The 23688-nt window shown below is 50.0% G+C and overlaps 2 protein-coding genes across 12 annotated transcripts in view; one reads left to right on the top strand and one right to left on the bottom strand.

Moving 5' to 3' along the window:
• Nucleotides 1–383: 383 nt before the first annotated feature.
• On the top strand, nt 384–17873 carry CCDC167 (coiled-coil domain containing 167). The gene is made up of 4 exons (XM_059177836.1): nt 384–490; nt 15597–15691; nt 15892–15944; nt 17519–17873. The coding sequence occupies exons 1-4, from the start codon at nt 449–451 to the stop codon at nt 17620–17622; spliced, it is 294 nt and encodes a 97-aa protein (XP_059033819.1). The 5' UTR covers nt 384–448; the 3' UTR covers nt 17623–17873.
• Nucleotides 17874–19245: 1372 nt separating this feature from the next.
• CMTR1 (cap methyltransferase 1) overlaps nt 19246–23688 on the bottom strand; it is a 149486-nt gene continuing 145043 nt past the window's right edge. For 9 of the 11 annotated variants that reach the window (XM_059177813.1, XM_059177819.1, XM_059177815.1 and 6 more), the window contains 4 exons: nt 23124–23171; nt 22173–22285; nt 21456–21564; nt 19246–20658 (listed from right to left, as the gene is read on the bottom strand). In XM_059177813.1, coding sequence (XP_059033796.1) covers nt 20526–20658; nt 21456–21564; nt 22173–22285; nt 23124–23171 — 403 coding nt within the window. In that variant the 3' untranslated portion in view covers nt 19246–20525. Of the gene's footprint in view, nt 20659–21455; nt 21565–22172; nt 22286–22394; nt 22604–23123; nt 23172–23688 lie in introns of those variants that run through there. The other 2 variants (XR_009354683.1, XR_009354684.1) reach the window with 2 other exon arrangements.

Genomic DNA, 23688 nt, shown 5'->3' with positions numbered 1-23688 from the left:
TCATGGAGCAGCAGAGCTTCAGAAAGAGCCTTGAACATGGGACAATTTGAACGAGGCACGGGGGATGGCCTCTAAATAAGTAGGGTGTTCACTAAAAGGACGAAGGATACAGAGGATAAAATGGGGTGGAAAAAATGCCTCCGTGATGTAAAACGGTTTCATCTAGGAAGGAAAGGAGCGCCTCCATCTCTGGAGGATGGGAGACTACTCCTCCGGAGCCAATCTAGCCATCCCCTCCCGGCCCTTATATGAGATTTTAAACTACAGGTTGCCCCTCATAAACATGGCCGCGCCAAGATGGCCACGCCCCCTCAGCAGGGTCGCGACCACCAGTAGCCCCGCCTCCCAACGTCTCTGCGGCCAATGAGAGGGAAGTACGGGTGTTGGTGCATGCGTGGTGCCACCAGAGGGTGCGTCCAATAATGACTGGGGGATCGAGGAGAGTAACATGACCAAAAAGAAGCGGGAGAATCTGGGCGTCGCTCTGGAGGTGAGGGGACAAGCAGGGGTGGGCCGCATCGTTAGCTGCCTTCTCCCTGCAGCGGGGTACAGTGGGACGGCCCGGCTGCAGGTTGGAGGAGTGGCTGAGGGGAGGAAGTGAGAGCGACGCGGATTTGAGAGAAGGACGCGAGGGGCGTGAGAGCATCGGATGAGGGACCCGAAGATGAGGGGCGGGATGGGTGAAATGGAGTTTGGAGAGCCTGAGGGGGCACCGGAGGTGAAGGGACCTTTACAGGGAGGAGACATGGAGGTGAAGGGGAGGCCCCGAAGAGGATTGGCCCCGGAAATAAGGAGGCCCTGAGGGGAGACATGTGACTGAAGAGGACGGGCCCTTGGGGAACAGGGCGCTCCAAAAGGATAGATACCTGTGGATGAGGGCCCCCCCAAAAGTGAGAGAACCCATACTGTTTAGTGTATTACTAAATGACTTAAACATCCCCTGAGATGGGAAATTTTTCCCCTGGGGTACTGAAGCTCGTGGCCTGAAAATTACCATGGGAATTATGGGAATTTATGGAGAATTCTGGAATGATGAAGTTCCCAAAGAGCTTAAAAATAATGTACTGCATATGGAAGGGAAAGCAAATTGAGGCATATTGAGCAGCCGCTGTGCCCTACTTTATTTGCATTCTCACTAGTCAGTACTCACTAAAAGCCTGTGAGAGTTTTATTTTGTTTTTGTTTTTTAAATTTTATTTATTTATTTGAGAGAGGGAGAAGCAGACCAACCCCCCCGCCCCAGCGGGGTGCCCGATGTGGGGCTCAGATCCCAGGACCTTGGGATCATGACCCCAGCCGAAGACAGCGGTTTAGCGGACTGAGCCGCCCAGCCACCCCAAGTCTGTGAGAGTTTTAAACCAATGGGGAAGCTGAGGTTTCAGGCAGAGCTCAGGCCAAAGCAGTGGAGGAGCTGAGACGCAGCCCAGGTGATTTGCCCATCTTATTTCTTCAGTGTTACATACAGTTCCCTCAGATACTGACCCAAAAGTTACCAGAGAGATAGATACAGGGTAATATTCTTTGGGAGTTTACTGCCAGTTCAGTAGTTCTCAAATTTTAGAATGCATTAAGGATAATTTGCAGAGCTTGTTGAAAATGGAGACTTGAACTGTCTCCCACCCCAAGTAATTCAGTAAGACTTGGATATACATTTTCAACAAGGAATCTGCATTTTTTAAGTAGGCTCCATGGCCAGCATGGGGCTTGAACTTAGAAACCTGAGATGGAGAGTCCCGTGCTCGACGGACTGAACAAGCCGAGCACTCCCAGGAATCTGCATTTTTAACCAGCTACATGTACCCATGTTGATGCGGGAGGTTTTAATACCACGCCTTAAGAAATATTGTCCTACTTGGTACAAAAAAAAGATTGGTGGAAATATGAACCTCCCTCTAAAAGAGAATATGAGTGGTAAAATGAGGTGCACTGTGTGGTGGAAAAAGCATAGACTTTATTAGATTAGGACACAATAATTGCTGAAGTAGAGAAACCTTAAAATTCAGTGGCTTCAGAAAGTTTATTTTTTCTAGTAGGATAGAGCAGGGATTGACAGATGTTGCCTATAAATGGCCAGATAGTACATTTCTAGGCTATGTGGGCCATATGGTCTCTGTTGATCCTAATTATTCACGGATTCTGTATCTGTGAATTTGCCTTCCTGCTAAAAATGTATTTGTAACCCCCAGATCAGTACTTGCAGTGCTTTTGCAGTAATTCACAAACAAACCAGTGAAAAATTTGAGTCACCTGAGGCACAGCTAAGGTCGAACAAAGTAACACTCTGCCGTCTTATTTCGGCTTATACTATAAACAGGTGTCCTTTTGGTGGTCTATTTAGTGCAATGTTTTTTGTGTTTGTGTGCTTTTTGTTGGTGATTTTGTTGTTTAAAATGGCCCTCAAGTGTAGTGCGAAAGTGCTGTCTAGTTTTCCTAATGTGCAAGAAGGCTATATTTGCCTTACAGAGAAAATATATGTTAGATCAGTTTTGTTCAGAGTTGAGTTACAGTGCTTTTGGCTGTGAGTTCACTGTTAATGAATCAGTAATATATATTAAATAAAGTTTCCGAACAGAAAAACACACAAAACACAGGTTTTGTATTGATCACTTGATAAAACTGTTGTGACCAGAGGCTCATAGGAATCTAACCTGGTTCAGTATTTGGTAATTCCTTGTTGGCAGCAACTTTATAGAACATAGCTACCATAAATAAGCAGCATCAACTATGCTTAGATAGGCTATCTTAGCACAATGGCAGCCATAGACAATCTGTGAATTAATGGGTGTAGCTGTGTTCCAATAAAACTTTACAGGGGACTGTATTTGGCCCCCGGGCCGTAGTTTGCCAATCCATGGTCTAGAGTGGTTCTGCTATAGTCCCCTCATCTTGTGATCTGCCATCCCTCAGTTTCTTAATGTCACCTCATGAATGAAATTAAGTCACATCCCATTGATGTGTCCACTGGCAAGGAAAGAGTGGAAGAAGCATAAGCATCATTGTCTTAAGAGTCATGGGCGCAGGGGCACCTGGGTGGCTCAGTTGGTTAAGTATCCTACTCGTGATTTCGGCTCAAGTTATGATCTCATGGGTTGTGGGATCGAGCCCCGCCTTGGGCTCCTCCCTTAGTGGAGAATCTCCCTGAGATTCTCTCTCACCCTCTGCCCCTCCCCCCACTCAGATGCTCCCTTGCATGTGCACTCTCTCTCTTCAAATAAATAAATCTTAATAATAACAATGGGCCCAGAGTGCCCACTTTCCATTGGCAAAGATGTGAGCTAAGACTCGAGACCTCACCCAACTGCAAGGAGCCAACTGCAAGAATGCCAAATGCATTCATTGGCTAGGGGGCCACATGCCCAGCTACAGCTTGATGGCTATGGAAGAAGAGCCTAGCATGTTTAGTGGACAGCCTGTAGTCTCTACTGCAGATTGCAATTTACCTCAAGTATTTTTTTTTTAATTCTTTATTTAAATTCAATTTCGTTAACATATACTGTATTATTAGTTTCAGGGGTAGAATTTAGTGATTCTTCAGTTGCATGTAACACCCAGTGTCATCATATCATGTGCCCTCCTTAATGCCCATCACCCAGTTACCCCATCCCCCTACCCAGCTCCCCTCCAGCAACCCTTAGTTTGTTTCCTATAGTTCAGCATCTCTTATGGTTTGCCTCTCTATATTTATCTCATTTTATTTGTCCTTCCTTTCCCTTATGTTCATCTGTTTCTTAAATTCCACATGAGTGAAATCATAGGGTATTTTTCTTTCCCTGATTTATTTCACTTACACTCCAGTTCCATCCACGTCATTGCAGATGGCAAGATTTCATTCTTTTTGATGACTGAATAATATTCCTCTGTGTGTATGTGTGTGTGTGTGTGTGTGTACACACATACATACATACATGCACACCACATCTTTATCCATTCATCCGTTGATAGACGTGGGCTTTTTCAATATTTTGGCTATTGTGGACATTGCTGCTGTAAATATTGGGGTGCAGGTTCCCATTCAGATCACAATATTTGTACCCTTTGGGTAGTGCATTTGCTGAGTTGTAGGATAATTCTATTTTTAACCTTTGAGGAACCTCCATACTGTTGTCCAGAGTGTCTACCAGCTTGTAATCCCACCAACAATATAAGAGGGTTCCCCTTTCTCTGCATCCTTGCCAGCACCTGTTGTTTCCTGAGTTGTTGATTTTAGCCATTCTGACTGGTGTGAGGTGATATCTCATTGTGGTTTTGATTTGTAACCTCAAGTGTGGTTTTGGGGAGACAATATGTCTGAAATACCAGCCAGTGGGTCTCCAACTTCTCTTCCTTTGCCCACCTCCACTGCACAAGTTAGAAAAGCTCAAGAGATACTTTCCCAGACTCAAGTATGGTTTTGAGAGGACCATATATGTGAAATATGTAGCACACGTAAGGCTCAAGATGGAGATAATCAACAAACAGTGCCCTTATTAGTAGTCTTTATAGTTCTTTTGCAGTATTCCATCATGGTTAAGTCCAGCCCCTTTGTTCAGACTTAGTTTCTTTTTCTGATATACGATGACCTTCAGTTTCATCAGGGGTTATAAGCTCATTGACTATGATCCAAATACAGGTCACAGAAGTCTTGTTTGGCTGACACAGGTTTCTAAAATGTTTTAAATTTGGTGGGCCTGTGCGCTCCTAGTATGTTCACATTCAACCTTTTTTCTTAAGTCCTGTCAGTACCAATGTAGATATTTACGTTTGTAACTATCTAGAGTTTGTTTAAAAAAAAACAAAAAAACAAAAAAAAACCCTCTAAGGTTACTTTTTGCTTTGATATTTTAAGATTCAAGATCTATAACTGTGCACCTTAGGAAAAGCTTGGCATCTGGCTGTTCCTCCATTGCCCCCCAGCAGATCTAAGTATTGAATGTGCACTGATGCTCAGTAGCAGTGGATATTGTCCTCTTATTAAAAGTCATGTGCCCAGAGCCAATGAAGTGGTGATTTAATCAAAATGTTTGTTAATCTGACGAGTGCAATAAAACCCCCACAAGTGAGTAATCTCAGCACCTGCAAACAGTCTCCACTTGTTGTAATGAAGCAATTACCAAGCAGGCAGCACTTACCCTGAGGGCTGGCTTGGGCCAGCTGAACTGGGCAGTCACCTCCCAGGTCAACCAAGGCACCCCCTAGCAGCCTCCATTCCTACATCTCCTCTCAAGGTGTGTTTATCCAACTCATTTGCCACCCTGTAAGATCTCAAAGTTGGAAAACACTGGCTATGAGTTTAGCTTCTGAGAGTTAATTCTGAATAATGAGAGCATTCAGATGAAGTCACCAGCTTTGCTACTGATTTTAATGTGTGGAAGGAGGGAAAGTTGCATTTCAGTCTAAACTGATAGATTTTGACTGATGTAAATTCCTGTTTCTGTTTTTGTGACTCTGATAGTAATGAGCTGTTACTTGGTCATTGTATTTTCTTTCACAGACCATTCAGCTACGTGTCTTTAGATGTTTCAACAGCCAATGTGTACTCACAGATGTGTGTTGTCTTAGCTGACATCTTAAGGGGATAACTAGGTTAGATCTGGTCCCTAGTACAAAAATCTATCAGTTTGAAATGTTTGGCTATGAGGCACAGAACTGACCTAAGTAAATAGGAATATACTTTCTTCCCCATAACAAATTTGGAGGTAAATGGCTACTGGCATTGGTTCAAAAGCTAGGTCAAGGCTGGTACTTCTACATTCTCTTAGCTGTTTCCTCATATTCTCAAGATAGCTACCACAGCTCTAGTCATCATATCCAACTTTAAGTTAGGAAGAAGGATAAAGGAACTACAACACTGTTCTTTTTTTTTTTTTTTTTTTTCCAAGATTTTATTTACTTGAGAGAGAGAGAGAGAGATCACAGAGGCAGAGGGAGAAGCAGACTGGTTGCTGAGCCCAATGTGTGACTCGATCCCAGAATCCTGAGATCATGACTTGAGCCGAAGGCAGACATTTAACCAAGGGGCCATCCAGGCACCCAATGTCCCTTTTATCAGCAAAGCATAAGATGTCCCAGGAGTCTTCGAGCTGATTTCTGGAACATTTCATTGGCCAGAACTGGATCATGACCATCCCTGGCTGCAGTGAGTGTGGGAAAGCATCTCTTTAGCTTTTCTAACCTCTGTAGTGGGCAAAGGAAGAGGGATTGGGAATCAATGTTGTGTTGGCCAACTAATAGTATTTGCCAACTAATAGATAAAAGTGAATGGGAGTCATTTAAATTCACAAGAATCCTTACCAGAAAAAGAGGTAATAAATTGAGGGTAGAAAGTTACATAGGCAGGATGAGCACAGGAGGAAAGAACCTTGACATGTAATTATTTGCTCAGTATAAGCCACTGCTGTAAGCTCTCTGTGGGCATAGAGAGGCAGAAGCACCAAGTTGTTGGTTTGCAAACTGGCCCCCTTCCATGGAGGTCAGAGAGACCCAAGAAAGAGGCAGTCCACGCCAGGTTGATAGGTGGCAGGTTTAATAAGCAAGGGAACTTACTGGTGAGGCTTGTCTTGGGTAGTGAATAAGAGGACTAGATCTCTGCACCCGCCTGCCAAATCTTCAAAGTTTGTCCAGAGGCCTTAACTGGGTTCAGTCACGTATACTTTTCAGATGGTCTCCACAACACATGGTCTCTCAAGACTATGTCCTTGGAATAGCTCCCACTGTGGGAACAGTGGGCAGAACGTACATTCCAAGGTCAGTGGAGGGATGAGGAGCCTCCAATTGCCCTGGTCCCGTGCTCAGGTCAACCAGTGGTCACATCCACTTTGTTACCTCCTCCAGCACCAAGATGAAGAGAGTCACAGGCTGTGCACAAGGTTGGGGGGCATCTACCAATTTTCTGAGACAAGGGGCAGAAGCAGCTTAGTGGACCATCAATAAATATTTACTGAATTGGCTTGAGTAGCTGGAGGAAGCGCTTGAACCCTCGCCCTTGCCATCTGGGCCCTCTTGAGTGGTTCGCTGGTCAGGGTTAGGAGGCTAGCATGGGGCAGGCAGTAGGACACCACCTTGCGGGGGAGCCACCCGGCCAGGGGCCGAGAGAAGGGCCACTGACCATTAAATGAGCCTCACCTGCTGTCAGGTGCAAGCGACAGGTTGCCATTGGGCAGGTGATTTCTCTCAACAGCCTGTGTCTGGCTCCATTCCACTTGACAGGGGTCAGGAGACTAAAACCTCATTACCTAACACGGCTGGATGTCAGCATGTGTGGAGTGGCTGTTTGCCAGCATCTTAATTAATGAATTCATAAGGCATGGGGTGGATGCCAGTTCTTGAATAGTGCTTTGAGCCTTTCAGCGATGAAGAAGCTTTTGCTAATTTATCAAAAAATATATATTGGGGGAAAGAGGAGAAAACAAACCCCAAACATTCTGGCCCAGGGACAGCTGAAGGCTTCAGGCAAGAACTGCCGTGGCTCTCCTTGTAAAGCTGCTCAGCACGCCAGAAGGTCTCACAAGGTCTCAGAGCTTGCAAGCGTTTCAGCAGGGCCCCTTGTGTGCCTGACCTGGGGCGGTGGAGTAGGGGGCATTGAGTCTTCAGAGAAATGACAAGCCCTTTGGCTCTCTGCTTTTCCTGAAAATAACTCGTTGATTAAAAACCGGGAAGGTTTACGGTCTTCATCTGCTCACTCTGGGAGAGAAACTTCTGATGATTTGGGGAGACATGGATAGAGGTTTTGTCTTCTGTCCCCACAGAGCCCTGAGCCCCCTCCACAGAAAAACATCCCTTCAGCAGTGTCAGGGCAAAAAGCCCTTTGGGGTTTGAGGCTGGTCACCTGGGAAATCGAGGCCCATGACCCTCATGTGATTTGGCAGTGTGGCCTGATGGCCTCAGATGGAAAGCCCCAGCACTCTTGCCACAGATACCTGGGCAGGTGTTCTGGCCTCTTTACCCATTATAATAAATGTCCTGGGGCCTCCCTGACATGTGAAAATGAGTGGATTTCCAGAAATCCAGTTCTTAGGCTGCTGGGGCTGGAGATAAAACAGCTGGCACCATTCTCAGGGCTGTGAATTGGCATGTGAAAAGAAAAGGCTTGCTATCCACTAGGGAAAGAAGGGCTTATCAAGCCTACCCTAGCTCACCTTTCTCCTTCTCAAAACTGGGTCTGTTTTGTGTGAATTTTGGAGGGTGCTGTGGCAGTTTAGGCAATCTGGGGCGGGGGTAGGGGGGCAGGGATCTTCGAGAAGCCGGAAGTTGGAGGGTGGGTAGTTGCCTTCAACATGAGGATATGCACCCTGCTCCCATCTCGCTGTCTCCAAGCAGATTTCAGTCAGGTTCTTGCCTCACAGAGAGTATCTGTTATGTGGACAGAGACAAGGCAAAGCCCTTGTACAAGATTATTCAGAGTAGAGAATCTATTGAAAGCAGATCAACAAGCTTAGATTGGCTTCGACTGGGATGTGGAATGACTTTGTTCCACAGAACCCTTCTTTGTCATGAATGTTTTCATGAGGGATTTTGGAGAAAGAGCTTGAAGTGTTGGAAAGAATATAAGCTCTGAAGCAGAAAAACCTCAGATTCAGACCCTCAGTTCTGCCACTTCCCAATTACATGACCTTGATTAAAATCTCTACACTGGGAGTTTACTCCTCTCTAAAACAGAAACAGCCCCTTCCTTGCAGAGTTGCTGCAGACATTGGTAGCCTACACGAGCTGCACAAACTGCCTTGCCTGGAGTACAATGACTGGGGGTTATTCCCAGGAGCTAAGAGGCTTAGGTAGGTAGGTATGTTGGGTGGCAGCTAACAGCACAGAGTTGGACTGCCCAGTGCCCACCATGTGTGCCCTGTGACCCTGGACAAAGGACTTCCATCTCCATAGCCCAAGCTTGCTCATCTGCAAAACGTGAATACAGGAGTTCCCCCTTACCCATGGTTTTACCTTCTGAGGTTTCAGGTACCCACAGTCAACTCAGCCTGGAAGCAGATGATCCCCCTTCTGACATATTGCCACAATGCCTACATCATTCACCTCATATCACCTTATCATGTAGGCATTTTTTCATCTCCCATCAGCACAGGAAGAGTGAATATAGTACAGTAAGATATTTTGAAAGAGAGACTATATTCACATAACTTTAATATATCCCCTTTTGTCATAATTGTTTAATTTTTAATTTTAAAAAAATTTTCCTTATTTATTTCAGAGAGAGAGAGACAGATAGCAGACACAAGCAGGGGGAGTGGGAGAGGGAGAAGTAGGCTTCCTGCTGAGCAGGGAGCCCAATGCAGGGCCTGATCCCAGGACCCTGAGATCATGACCTGACCTGAAGCCAGATGCCCAACAACTGAGCCACCCAGGCACCACCATAATTGTTTTATTATTAGCTATTGTTGTTAACTTCTTATTGTACCTAATACATAAATAAAACTTTAACATAGGTATGTATGTATAGGAAAAAACATATACACACACACACACACACAACCATATATATATCATATATATACCATATATGTATACCATACAGACCATATATGTGCCATGTATACCATATACTATATTTATTTATTTATTTCAGTACTATATGTGGTTTCAGGCATCCATTGGGGTTTTGTTCCCAGCAGATGGGGGGGACCACTGACTGATGCTACTACTACCCCCTCATAAGGTTATTGTGAGCATTCTGTGCATGAGGTGCTGAGAACTGTGCCTGGCATATAGCACATGCCATGGAAGTGTTGGCTACTGCTGGTAGTGTGATTTAATGTTGGGTGGATTTCGGCTTCTGTAAGTTGTTTTGACTCTTTATTAGCAAGTACCTGGCCAGGGAGCTGTAGGATATAACCCCATGACCACTGCCTGACTCCTGAGGTTAACCTGTTCCAGAAACTTCTGGCAGTCAGTTGCCAGAAGCTGAGAGCAAGTCTGGGAAAACCGGAAATAACTTCCTAAACCAGAAAGCAGAGTGGCCTGCGTAACCCAGAGCTCTAAGTCCTGAGGGTGCTTTCTGCCTTTTTCTGAAGAAAGCCTCGCCCTAGACAGTGGCTTGGGGTGGGTGGGGGAGTCGCCTCCCAGGCTGGGGAGAGGCTCTTGGGAGCACCGTTCAGGTACCCTCACTAGGAGCACCTGCAACAGGGTAGTGGCAGCCTGTGGCTTACGCCTGTCAGCAGGATATGAGCTGTGCACGAGGGCCCGGCAGCTGCCGGACCTGGGGTGGCCCCCCTATATCCCAAGGGGATCTGATTTGACCAGTGTGCTGGGCAGTTATCCGTGCTTGAGCTGGCACTAGGGTTCTCTGTCTCCAAAGAGGCCTCATTCGGGGTTTCAATTCCAGGAGGCTCCACACTCCTGAAAAGATGCCTCACGGGGATTTCAGATGAATTTTACAGTTTCTCTTAACACAGTGGTTTTATGGCGTTATAGGGCCCCAGGGAGACTTCCCTAAAGCTCTGAGAATAAGGTGTTATTCCCCAACTCAGGTGGCAGAGGGGATTTTGCTTAGCTGGCTCAGGGCTCATGACTGGCAGGTACAGCACATGGAGCACACGGCACTCAGAGCCACATCCGAAGGGCACAGGGGGGAAGGCTGTGGGAAGTCTCTGCCCCTGGTGATTGGAATTGAAAAAGCCCTCACTTCTCTTGGCACCTGCCAGCAGGATCAGCGGTCCCATTTGGCTGGGGTGGGGCCTCTGCTGACCTTGACTGCCTGCCCCGCTGACCTCAGATCTTCACATTCTTATGTTGGAAACGCACCCCCCCAACACCACCCAGCCTCCAGACTCTGATTCCCCAGTCTGTGTTTGGGTCAGAAAGGCAGTGGCTCTCAGTCTGCCTGCAGTAGAATCACTCGTCGGCCTTTCCTGATTGAGTGCAGACTTCCTGGATCCCCGTTCCAGGGCCTCCTCTGGGACCTTCAGCTTCCTCCCACTCCCTGCCATATAGGCAGAGTTTGCTAAGCTCCCCCCACCACCTTTCAGACTTCTTGTGTCCCTTTGTAGCTGTGCTTCACCTGCTCATCATCATCTCAGAGAGACACAGTGTTCTTTGTCCCTGTATAAAAATGGGACACTTGATCTTCTGAATACTATGTGTGTGTGTGTGTAATGTAGTTTTATTACTAATGTAATAATTATATATAATATAATTTTACATTGAGGGTATCCATTCTCACTCCCACACTGTGCCTCATCCCAGTCCCCACCTCAGCCGTTATCACTTTGCCTATGACAGTCAGTTACAGCCAGCCTTGCTGCCCCCTTAGCTCCAGGAAAGTCTCAGTACCTGAGGCACTTTTGGGCCAGCCACACTCTTTCTGCCAGTTGACCCTGTATCCATCCTGCTGGGCAGGAGTCCTGGGAGCCTCTGTGGCCTCGAGTGTAACTTCTTCCTGCTAGAGTTGGTCCAATCTCTTTGATGGGGCCTCTTTCTGCTGTAGTCCTGGGGCTTCACATTTCTGCTCCCTGTAGAGCCATGGTGTGGGTAAACATGGTCTCCGTCTGCCAGGCTCTGCCTGCCATTCCATGTCTCCTCAGATGCCCATTCATGCCCAGACCACACCTGAGTCTGTCTGCCCTTGGACGCTGCTCTAGGCCTCATCGTCAGGTGCTACCAGGCCCATCCTCAGCAAGTTGGTGCTGGCTGAAGAGCCCAGCCTGGTTTTAGCCCCAGGCAGGGACATGAGGTTCCAGCATGCTGTGTTCCAAGCCAGCTGGATGGGCTAGCCTTTAGAGGTGGTTCTGTTCGGATGGGCTACCCTGCAGGCCCCCTCTCCCCTCACCCCATTGCTAAACCCCTCTGTAGACTCAGAGGAGAGCCATATCCCAGCTAGATGGCCTCCTTTTGCCACTGGTGCCAGCCAGTGATGAATGGAGATTCCTTTCCATCACACACCCACACTCTGTCTCCTCTTACTTTGTCACGTTAACTCACTTTTTTTCTTTCTTTTTTTCTTTCTGTTCCACAAAGATCCAGTGAAAACCATTCTCAGCTAATAATGACAGCATATACTTATTTAACTCTTAGTGTTTTAAGCACCTTACATGTGTTGGCTCATAGCATCCTCACAAAACCTTTTTGAAATATGAACCATTAACTTCGTTTTACACATGAATAAAATGAAGCACAGAATTAAGGAAGTCCTTTCGAGGGCAAGTGAGCAGCAAGCTGAGGCACCCAATTACAGCCCACCCTCCTCACTACAATACTTCTCAGGACCTGCAGTTTCAGGCTTCTGCACACTTGGGCTCCCAGCTGCTTGTCCAGCTTTGACCCTGTGTTTTTAAAATGTTCCTGACATTTGTCTTCTTATTCTGGCCCTAACCCTGTGGCCTCTCTCCTGTACTGGCTATATTGTCCTCTGTTGCCTTTAGCCTGGCAGCAGAGAGAAAGCTACCCAAGGACTCTAGATTTGCACTGGGGAATCTGCGAAATGCATAATTTACATAAATGCCATCAAGAATTGACTGAAAACCCAAGGAGCGGCTTCCTTTAAGGCCCACTTCCTGGGTCCTCTCTCCCATTTCTGGTCCATTTGAGTCAGCCCCACTCTGTAGGCACCACTCCTGACCCCAGGCACAACTAAAAGGTGCATCCTGACCTTCTCTCCCTACCTTCTTGTAGCTGGGTCACTCTTAAGTCTTTGCATCCATTATTATAGCTGCTTGAGAGCCAGCTTCTGCTTCAGCAAATGCTGCAGGGTATTTGACTGCCAGCGGGGTCACCTTCTGAGGACGGGTTTGTGGCCTGCTGAAGAGCTTCCTGACAGTCTCAGCCTCCCCTCACTCAGCTCACATCATGCAGCTGGGTTATTAAAAAAAAGGGGGGGGGGACTTGCTATTTAGAAGGGAATCAGAGAGAGCTGTCAGCAGGACATAAATATTCATAGAGGGAGGTTAGAACTTGAGTCCCTAAAACCTTGATTTGTGTTCGTCCGTTTAAGCCTCATTAAAAAGTGGTAAATGAAAGTGGGGATATTCAGTGGAACTGCAGATAAATTGGGCTTGTTCAGATAAAGGCCTCCAACTGCCAGCTCCACAGGCCCTGCCCAGAGCACGACGGCAGATTGGCTTGGTCACTTGTGGTTTGCCAACCTCAATTTAAAGATTTTGCTTAGCATGAGTTCCCAGCCTTGTTCTGGGCCAATTACCACTTGTTTGGGCACCTGGTAGCCTTCCAAAGGTGTCTAGGGATGGAAATCCCCCAAGCTGCTTCTTTCTCCCCAGAATGACATGTGAACTAGGACTTGGCCCAAGGGGCAGCAGGAAGAAATCTAACCTAGGCTAAAGATTTGCACTGGGTTATCCACAAAGTACATAATCTGTGTGTGAGTATAGTTGCTTCTCCTAGCTTCTTCAGGCTTCTGTGGGCACTAGGGAAGGGTTTCAGGCTCGAGTTGCTACATGAGGTCTAGATCTGTCCCTAGCTCCTTGGCTCATCCATGTCCAACCCGAGTCATTCCTCCAAGGCTACAAACACAAAGACTGAAGTAGGCCAGGCCTTTTTGGAGACCACAAAGGAGAGACTGGTGGCCACCATTCTAGGATAGGAGCTACAAAATCAGGCATCCTTAGGAGCCAGGCAGTCATATACACAAGTGGAATGGGCTGCACTGGGCAACACTTGATCCCTGAGCCACAAGTTTACACCATAGGCCCTAGGGGTTCCCAGAGTCTGGTAAGGTGAGGTTGGATGCTCATAGCTGGGATGACCTAATATGCTGTCAGCCTTACGAAAAAAGGCCTAATTCATTTGCCAAGGGAAGGATATGGTACCTCTCCAGCCAAGGGCAGCAGAGAAGGCCTTGTGGAGTAGGTAGTGCTTCAAGAATAAAGCTTTGGGATCTAGTGTGGAATTTGGTGCCCTGACTGTGGTTTCTATACCATGGGATGGTAGGGTCCCCAGGGGCTGGATTGAGGGTCCTGCTACGGCAAGTGGGTCACGTGGTGGCCTGAAGCACCTGCTTTTCTCATCCAGCCCCAGTGACCATCACATTAGGCTGTTACTGTTCCCTGAGCCTGGCTGCCTGGTGCTTATTTCCCTGCGGTAGAGGTTCCTGGATGGCCTTTAGCCTCCCCAGGTCCAGGCCACAGCTCCTTGCTAAGGCTGTTCCCCAGGACAGTCCTACGTTTGGTGCCAATTAGCAGAAAAATGATACAGTTAACCAGGCAGTCAACTCAGGGCACTTCAGTTGCTCCCTCCCACAGGGCCCAGCTTCTGGAGCTGGAGTTAGTAGCCAGCTGAGGCTGTAGGGAAGGGACTAGATGGTATGTCATTTGGGGCAGGCCTTAGGATAAGGCAAAGTGGCTGACCCAGAAGTGACTGGGTAGGTGCTGGCCAGCGAGAGGGGCAGAAGGTTTCAAGTGCATCTCTTCTGACACGGGCCCCAAAACACCCACTTGAAACACTGGGATCCATACGTATAATCATTGATTACTGTCTCCACAGGGGCCTTTTTGGAAGGGACTGGCTAAAGAACTGGCTGAGGCCAGTAAGGAGAGGGGGGACTCCCGTCTGTCTCAGAAAAGTCATTCTCTTTGGGATCCCAGTCTCCCATTTGTGAAATAGAGATCATATTTGCTATCCCTCCCAGGGATGTGGTGAGAGTGAGTGAAGTCAGATGGAAAATTGAGCATCCTTGGCACCCAAGGCACTATTCTGTCAGCTGCCTTAAGGGACACAGGGCCTTCTGAACCTTCCCACCCACTGAAACCTGGGCTCCCGCCAGCAGGGCAGAGGTAGTGGAACAGACCTGGGCCAAGAGAGGTGGCCAGAAAGACATGAAGACACCTGGAGACAGACAGACACAGATGAACTTCCAAAGCTACATGTATCATACCAGGAACTAGGCTTGGATGATCCAGTCCAGTATTTTACAAAATATTTTCCCACAACTCACATTATTTGCCCAAGAACACGGCTTTGAAACTATAATCAAAACAAATGGGAAAACTTATACCTTTGGCAGCCAGCCTTTGAGAAGCTTAGCTGTTTTGCCCTACAAGCTACAGCTGCCTTGATAATGATTTTGCACAAGAACCAAGTCAGAAAGAAACAAGTTTTTGAGCTGTGTGGTTGTTGTTTTTACACTCAGTGGATTTATTTTATTGATTCTCATGGGAAAATACATATTATTAACAACTTAAGGCCACCTTAAGTGTGTCAGTGCAAAAAACACTCTGTTTTTTGTCCCTTAGATGTCTAATCCCCCCATCCCTCACGAGTGTGGAACGCTGGGGGAAGGCAGCACCTCACTGCATTCTAGGCTAGGCCTGTGTCCCAGGTGCCTGATGGATTCCCCAGCCCTGTGGTCTGCACAGCCGGGCTGTGTGCTGGGGAGACAGAGCTGACTAAGGGACTGGTCCCGTCTGCCCCCAACCCAGGCTTGGTCCAGAGGGGCAGGGCCGCTGTGAAAACTGCACCCCACCCAGAGCTGCTTCTGGTGGGGCCCCACTGTGTGGAAGCAGGAGACAACAGAACAGGCTGGGGGGCCAGGATCAGGGGACGCAGGGCACTGTCCAAGAAGACTCCCAGAGGCTCCTTCCTCCCCATTCCAAGATCCTGTTTTTGAAAGTTTTAAGGCTCTAGCACCCATCTCTAGTTATTGGGTGTGCTGTGTGTTTCAGATCGATGGACTGGAGGAGAAGCTGTCACAGTGTCAGAGAGATCTGGAGGCTGTGAACTCCAGGCTCTGTGGGGCAGAGCTGAGCCCAGAGGCCAGGTAACACATCTGCCTTGGACTCCCACCTTCCTCCACACCCTCATATTTATCCTGAGGTTCTGGCCCTGAGCTTCCTTCACCCTGCCCCTTGCCACTAGGGATCTGGGCCCCTGTTCACCTGGTCCATCTTGCCCCCGTGTGTCAGCTGCCCCTCAGATGGGAAGAAAAGGGCTTGAACCAAAAAACTCCTTTCCTCACAGGAAGTCTCTGGAGAAGGAGAAAAACAGCCTGATGAACAAAGCCTCCAACTACGGTAAGAAAGTTCCCTTCCTTTACCAGCTTCATCCTTCAGTCCCAGGGTCATGAGGGGACAGATAGCCCAGGGAGCCCATCAGGTCATGGGGATCAAGAGGGTTCTTTGGGAGGGAGCGCACCCTTTCCCACACCACCCCGTGGACCACCCCGACCCTTCCTCTCCACCCCCCACCCCCCAGCTCCCCACCCCTCTGCCAAGCCTCTAGGAATCCTCCGTAAGCCTGGCAGCCTGGAAGGAAAGCAGGTTTGTTCCTTTATTCCAGGGGAGATAGAGAAGCTTATGGGTCTGTTCTTCCTCTGTGTGATGAAGGGGAATGGTAGTAGGTCCAGAAGAGACTCTCACATCCACCCAGACTGAGTGAGAGCAGTACCGCTCCCCCCTCCCGCCCCCCTCTCGCCTCCCACCTCCTCCCAGGAAAACCCTAGAGGTGAAGGAAGGGCTTACTGTGGGTGGAGCAATGCTGCCACCTTCTGGGGGTTGGGGGCAGAGTCAGGTAGAGCCAGGAGGGGGCAGGGCAGGAGCACGACTACTGCCTCCCCCCCAACCCCCTCCTGGCCCCAACCCTACCTCATCCAGCCTGAGAGGAAGATGGTCTGCAGAGGTTCCTCAGATCTCTTGGATTGGTTCTCCCCTTGAGAGACCAGACTTGCCAAGAATCAGCCCCAGAATAGTCCAGATGACAGGGACTCTCCCAGAGGGACCAGTTTGAATCAACATTGTAAGCATAACACACGTGTGTGCACACACACCCCCTACCTAGGCCCCAGTCTCAGTCTGGCCTGCCCAGAGTTGATTTCCAGGTACCTACCCACTCTTTCACAAGTAGGGGAGGGATACCCATTCTGCCTCCAGCCTAGCGATTTTTATAATTGCAGCCTCAGCCCTCAATTTACCTGAGAGGTAGCACGGTACCACCCACCTGCATGTCACACAAGGGGATGAATGGATGCCCTTTCCTCTAGAATAGGACTGGCTTCTTCTAGAGGCGAGCCCAACCACCTTGTGGGCACACTCTGCCTTCTTCTAGCATCCCTGGTTCCTGCTTAGCTGGGCATGCAGCAGGGGCAGGACTGGAAGCACTGATGGTGTGGCCCTCACCCTGTATCTACTCCAGTGTCAGGCCCAAAAAGTCCCAGCCACCCTGAGCTTCTAGTTGGCCAGATGAGACCCCCTGCAAGGAGGAACACCACAAAGCACCCCACGCCCATGCCCTGCCAGCAGTGGCAGGCCGGAGCACTCACCTGGTAATGCCAGGTCAGCACCTAGCTTGGCTATCAGATGTGGCCTTTTTGATGACCTTATACACTCCATCCTCCACTTCCACTGCATTTGAAGAATGGTTGAGCAGCCCTGGGTGCTGGGATGCCTTTGGGCCAGGATCTGCAGCCAAAGGTGGTTGAGAATCTGGGCAGACCAAGGAGGATAGTCATTTTTGTGGATAAAGAAGTGGAGAAGCTGGGTGGGAACACCTCTGCTCTCAATAGTGTGTACACGCATTTGCCAGAGAGCAGAGGCAGAGGCGAGTAGCAGATGGGCCCAGACTATCTGTTCACCACCCTGTTTTCTCCCAGAGAAAGAGCTAAAGTTGCTTCGACAGGAGAACCGGAAAAACATGCTGCTCTCTGTGGCCATCTTCCTCCTCCTGACACTCATCTACACCTACTGGACCCTGTGAGCCAGAGATTTCACCAGTCAGCACAAGCTTCACCTTGGCCCCCTGGTCACTACTAGCCTGGCCCTTCAAGCCTCAAGACAATCAAGGCACAGAATTTCTCTCCAACCCAGACTCTGGAGCAGGGCTTCCTGTCCGTCCAGCCCCTCACCCCCTGGTCCTGCTGTGGGGCCTGGGTCTCCAGAAGGATTGTGTGCTGGTTCCTCCCTCAGCCCAAGGGAAAGGCAATAAAGAACAGCCAGGCTTCTCCCGTCTGCTGAGTAAATGTCACAGTCTGACTGCAGCTGGAGGGCAGTGGGGGTGGCACTCAGGAATCAAGAAGAAAAGATGTTCAAGGGAAAGTGCTTAGCTTAGAACTCAGGAGTGGGGGAAAGGGGCATTGCAAAGGTGAGTCCCCAGCTTAAAGTGGGGAATAAGACCATGGAAAGCATTTGTAAAGCCAAAACTATTCTGGAAGCCATTTCCAAGGCTTAGGGATGGCACCACCTGTCCACCGCACCCACCAAACATGCTCTCTTGCCCTCCAGTCGGCCACTGCCTCTAATTATGGCAGAAAAAAAGCAGCCTGTGCACAGGGGGTGACTGGGGACTTGAAGTGGTCAGATGGAGGTCCCACAGGGGTATAGAGTTAATCCATCTTCAAGAGGCAAGCAGGGCTGGTAGGCCTGGCAGAGGGAATGGGCAGCAAGAGCCATGATAATGACCGGACAGACTTATGGTGACAGTGGCCAGTAAATCAGGCAGGGCTCACTGGGAGAAGCAGTCATGGCAGGGCTGATCGGAGCAGGGGCCAGGAACCGCAAACACATACCCTGCTGCCCGTTCCTAACTCTACCCCCAGCACACCAGGACCAAGAGGGTCAGGAGTGTGAGGCTGGGGCAAGGCAGAGCACAGTAGGGCTGGGCATGGAGACTATACCAATTAAGAAAGTGAAAACGAGGAAAGGAGCTGCCCTGGGAGCTAAGGCTGTGAGATGTCAAGGAAGGACCCTCAGGGCCAGAGTGAAGGAAGGAGCCAAGCAGAGGCAAGCTATGGGAGGCCAGCACCAGAGCTGTGGAGCTGGCAGAGAAGCTCTAGCACTGAGCTGAGAGGGAGGTGCCATCAGCATCTGCGTGCCTAACCCCAAGCGCAGCCCCTCGCACTCTCCAGTGCAGACTCAGAATGGAGGGGAGGCTGGCTAGGGGTCAGCGAAATCCTCTCTCCTTCCCTTTTCCTCCGGTCTAGTGACACTAATTGGTCTGACGCCTCTGTTATTTTAGTCACACAGACTGATCCTGGATTGTCACAGTGCCACCATGGAGTGAGCCGTGTGATTTATGTGGAGGGGGGTAAGGTGCCTCCCTGCCCTGCTGGGCTATAGGTTCATTCAGTTCTCCAGTCGCTGCTTCCAACAGGAGCTGCGTAATTTCTGGACTCTTCTGGGGCCCTCTCCAGAAGCAAGCAGCAAGGCCTGCAGGGCCCAGGAACTTGCATAGGCTCTGAGTAAACCAACCTGCTTTTCCCCCTTCTTCTTAAGCAAAGAGCTTCCCCCCTTCTCCAGCCCAAGCAGTTTCATCCAAGCCAATCCCACACCACACAGCACCAAGGACAAACAGCAACAGCCCCAGCATAGAGCCACACAGGAATTAAAAATATGTTTATCTTTAATGATCCAAGATTCTTCAAGACACACCGATATACCCAGAACTGGGTGGAAATACAGCTTTCTCAGCAGTGCTGCCACCAACCTGGGAGAGAAAGGCTGGATGCTAGCTGGAGACCCCCCCCTTCCCCAGGTATAGTTCCAACCTCCAGGGAAGTCTCAGTGCCTTATCTCCATGGAAACAGCCCAGCACTGGGATGCTGCTCTAGGAAGTCCATAGGAGCATCTCTGAGAGGTATTTCCCATTAAAAACAACCAGAGGTGCCCTCCCCCACCCAGAGCTACTACCCAGCTTCCCCTCTTCCCCTCTGCCAAAACAGAGGAAATGGAGTGACCACAAAAGGACAAACAAAAGTGACTGTACTTCCTACTGGGCAAGAAAAACGAAGGGAGGGGTTAGCAAGGTGGCTGTGGCAAATGGCGGTGCCATGATTGCCAAAGGGCCAGGTGTAACCCAACCCCAGAGGTACCCCGTTTTGCCAGGGGGCCAGTGCTCTGGGGCATTGAAAATGGCAGGTCTTCAAGGCTGCTTCCTCTAGAGCTGCCCAAGGTTTAGATTGAAAGGGGGGTGGGGGCCAGGAAAGCAGTCACACCCACTGCCAAGACACTACCTGTGTCGTGATGCAGTGTCAGGAATGTGTGGCCCATAAGCCTTCCTTCCCGGCCCGCGGGACTATCAGAGGTCCGGCTGAGAACTCCAGGGAAGACCAGGACAGGGGTCAGGGGAGGAGACCAAATCTTCTCCAACTTGGCATCAAAACAGAGCAAGTTCAAAGAAACAAAACATTGATTTGTACAGCAGCTGCCCCTGGCCTACACCCACTTGGGGTCAGCCCAATTAAAAGCTGGGCAGAGCAGAAGCATGGCCGCCCTCAGGGCAGTGCAAGAAACTCAGAAAAGTGAGTCTACAGGATACAGGAGAGAATGGCAGAGCCAACACCCTGCTGTTCTCTGACAGGTCCTCCACCGGCTGCACGTTCCCTGGGCCCTGACCTCCAACCCGCCGTCAGAGCAGCATCCTCAGGCTGAGCCCTGGCAGGCAGGTCTCCAGGGAGGGAAGTTCAAAAGGTGTCCCAGAAGGAATGCCTCTGGGACAGAGTCTTCTGAAGGCCCCTGACTGAGTTCTTCAGGGAGAATGGAGAGGAGACCACCCAGCCCTTATGGGCAGGCTGCAGTGACTGCGCTCCTCAGTCCCTCTCCTTGAAGAGCGCCCTGACTCAGAGAACAACAGGTCAATCGGCAGGGGTGGGCATCCCCACGCCCTCAAGCGCTGTGTGTCTGGATGAACGACAGGACATCTTCCTTGGACAGCTTGTCTGGGTCCTGGGGCTTCTGGGAGTCATGCACACGGATGCCATCCCCCCACTCCCAGAAGAGCCTGCCATAGTAGCAGATGCTGGGAAGAAGGAAGAGAAAGGAAGTCAGAGGGCTGTACTGAGGTGGTGCAGGACCAAGAGACCACCCCAGCCCTGGCGACCGTGATTTAGAAGGTTGGTTCTTAAGAGTCGGGTCTGGTGGGGGGGGGGGGGGTCATTTAACTCCAGGTTAGGGTCTTCTCTTTGGTGGCCAGAAGGTACCCGGCAGGCCCCAACTCCTCCTCCCTGACTTTCAGAATCCGCTTTTCCCAACAAAAAGAGGCTGCTAATTGTGTCCAACTGGATTCCTACAATTACTGATATTCCTGGTTTATCTGTCTGTGCTGCTTTATTAAAACAGTGTGGCCACAGAAACTACTGTCAATTGCTAATTATAGGCACATTAGGGCTGCTGGCTATTGTCAGCAAACAATCTGGCAAATGGACACTGGGTCCTTGTGATGGACGACTAGGACCCTGAGTCCCAAGAGGCTGGGCTGCAGGCCCTCAGTATGTTCCCACCAGCAGGCCAGTACTGGAAAGTAATGAAACAGTGGCTGCTACTCCAAGGAGCAGATGCCCTGCCTGGGTGAGGCCCCACCCACCGAGGACCCCCAACCATTACAGCAGTTCCTAGCATCCCTCGCCTCGCACTGAGCCTCTCTACGCAAAAGGGGGCCACATCCCTACCCTTGGGAGGAGCCTGGCCCAAGCACAGGGGAGCCCCTGCTTGGGCAGCCATCTTTCTCAGGACTTGGGGTGTACCCCAAGAAGGCTGGCATCCTGGCAGGAGCACCTGAAGCTGCAAAAGGGGAAGGCACAGAGGAGGGCCACTTACTGAAAGGGGGCAATGGAGTCTGCAGGGAGGTCAAAGGTAGAGATCTTGGTTTTCTTGTTGTAGAAGAATTTCCTCTTGAAGCTTTTGCTGAATCCCATAGTCCATGGCTCTGGCAGAAGGAAGAAGGAAAGGTTATAAAGAACATCCATTATTCATGGGGGACAGGTAGACCAACATAAGGGTGTATCTTGCACTCCTGTTCTTCCATTCCCCTCCCAAAACGTAGGCAGAGAATAGCTTGTGAGGATGCAGCCTTGATCACCAGTCCAAAGAGGCTCAAGAACAACTAGATAATTACATCTCAGCAACCCCACCCCAGTCCTACCAACCTGCCACCAGGGCAACAACTCTAGGACCCTGGCAAAGAGAGGGCTCTGTTAGCCAGAGTGCACTGAGGAAAAACGGACTGTACCAAAGATGCAAATGGCCAAACTTGACTTTCTGGATCTGCTGCTGCCCCCTGAGAAGGCCCTTTTCCTGCCATGAGGACACCCATCTGTGCACAGACCAAATGGGCTTCTCTCTCCCTAGCCCCAACCCAATCCCCAGGGAGGAAAAGCAGTCCCTACCCCTCTCCTCTCCTAAAATCACCTCCAGGAAATGCCAGCCTGGCTGCTGTGCACCTCAGCAGGCAGCTTTCAGCTCTGGCTCAGTCAGCATCTGGGCCAGTCATCCCGGCTGCAGGAAGCAGACAGGGAACTATCCCTCATCACCTACCATTCACTGTCCTGACGATGTAGAGGCCGGTGGGCACAAAGTGCCGGTCATCCCGCCCTGTGTAGCTGAGCTTCGGAGTGCCACTGGAGCCCTTGATGATCTTCATTTCTAACCTGATTTCCCCAAGGTAAGTAAACAGGAAGTATGAGTCCGTAGTGGAGGGAGAATAGGAGAGAGTGAGGGCGCCCTCACATTAGCCTCTAGCCAATACCAAAATCTCACCATCCATGGCATTTTATCTCAGCTCAACATAAGAAACTGAGGCAGAGACAGGAGTGGTTCCAGGCCAAACAGCAAGGAAGTTTGTGCAGAGCTGGATGGAGGACTCAAGCTCTGAACTCTCGATTAAGCAGTGGAGGCAGGAAAGTGACAGATGGCCCCGCTCTGTTGCTGCTGTTGGAAGTTTCAGGGTGATACCAGTAGGGTAGAGTCTGAGGATCAGAGGTGCCACTGGGCCTTCAGTCCACCACCTACGGCACTGCGGTGGCCACTAAAGAGTTAACACAATACCACGGATGCCTGGCCCAGCTCCCATGGCCACGGTGGGCACAGGCCCAGGATGAGAGCCACAGACTGCAGCAGCCCACACACCACTAAGGATCCAAGGAAGCAGTTCTGTACCCCCCACCCCAGGCTCAATCTCTGTCAGCACCAGGAACGGGGATTTATAGCATTTCGAGCAGCTTGCTGCTTTGCCCCTCACAGGGACAATCGTAACTATTACAGCATCAGTGAGCCCGTATTTCTGCCTGACACACCCCCGCCCTGCTCCCCTCCTGACAGGGTGCTGAATCAGCTCTCAGCTGGGGGGCTCTTGACTGCAGCCGCAGGGTCAGAGGCAGCCTGCCAGGCCCAACTCACTGCCTCCCCCGCAACCCATCTCTGCAAAAAAAGAACACTGCATCCCCCGCCCCAACTCCTCTCAAATCCTGAGTGAAGGGAGTCACTCACCTGACAAAAATCTTCTCCATCTCCTCCAGCCTGTACACCTCCTTCACCCTGTGTGTAGAGGGACAGAGGACAAAGGTCCTAGGGGCTAGGGGGCAGACATTCTTGTCTGGCAGGAGGCAGGAGGTGGTGCCTGTCCTCGTCCTCTGCTTCAGGCCCCTGTACTCCCGACCCACCAGAATGAGGACCCAAGTCTGGCTCGGTGCTGTCCCTCAGCCATGCCACTAGCTCAGAGCTACCAAACACCACCTTTGGCCTGCCCCGGGCCACTGGGAAGCACAACTACAGTTATGGAAGAAGGGCGAGAGGGCCAGGTAAGGCAGACAAAGCTGTCCCTGCCAGCATTCCCACCCCAGGTCATCTTCCCTGTTGCCATGGGCAGAAGCACCAAGGTCAACGCTCATCCCCAGATCTGTCACCATGGATTTTAGGGCTTCTTGTAGCAGAGTTACTTCCAAACAGTTCTAACGGGCCTTTTACCATACGGGGTAGGGGGTCCCTACCCAAGGCACAGGGCTCTTCCACCTCTGGGGGCCCTTGAATGTATCTTTGGAACTGCTACTAGGTA

The sequence above is a fragment of the Mustela lutreola genome, chromosome 6, assembly GCF_030435805.1.
Source record: "Mustela lutreola isolate mMusLut2 chromosome 6, mMusLut2.pri, whole genome shotgun sequence".
NCBI classification, from domain to species: domain Eukaryota; kingdom Metazoa; phylum Chordata; class Mammalia; order Carnivora; family Mustelidae; genus Mustela; species Mustela lutreola.
Note: the sequence above shows the minus strand (reverse complement) of the source record. Positions and strands in the feature narration are given on the sequence as shown.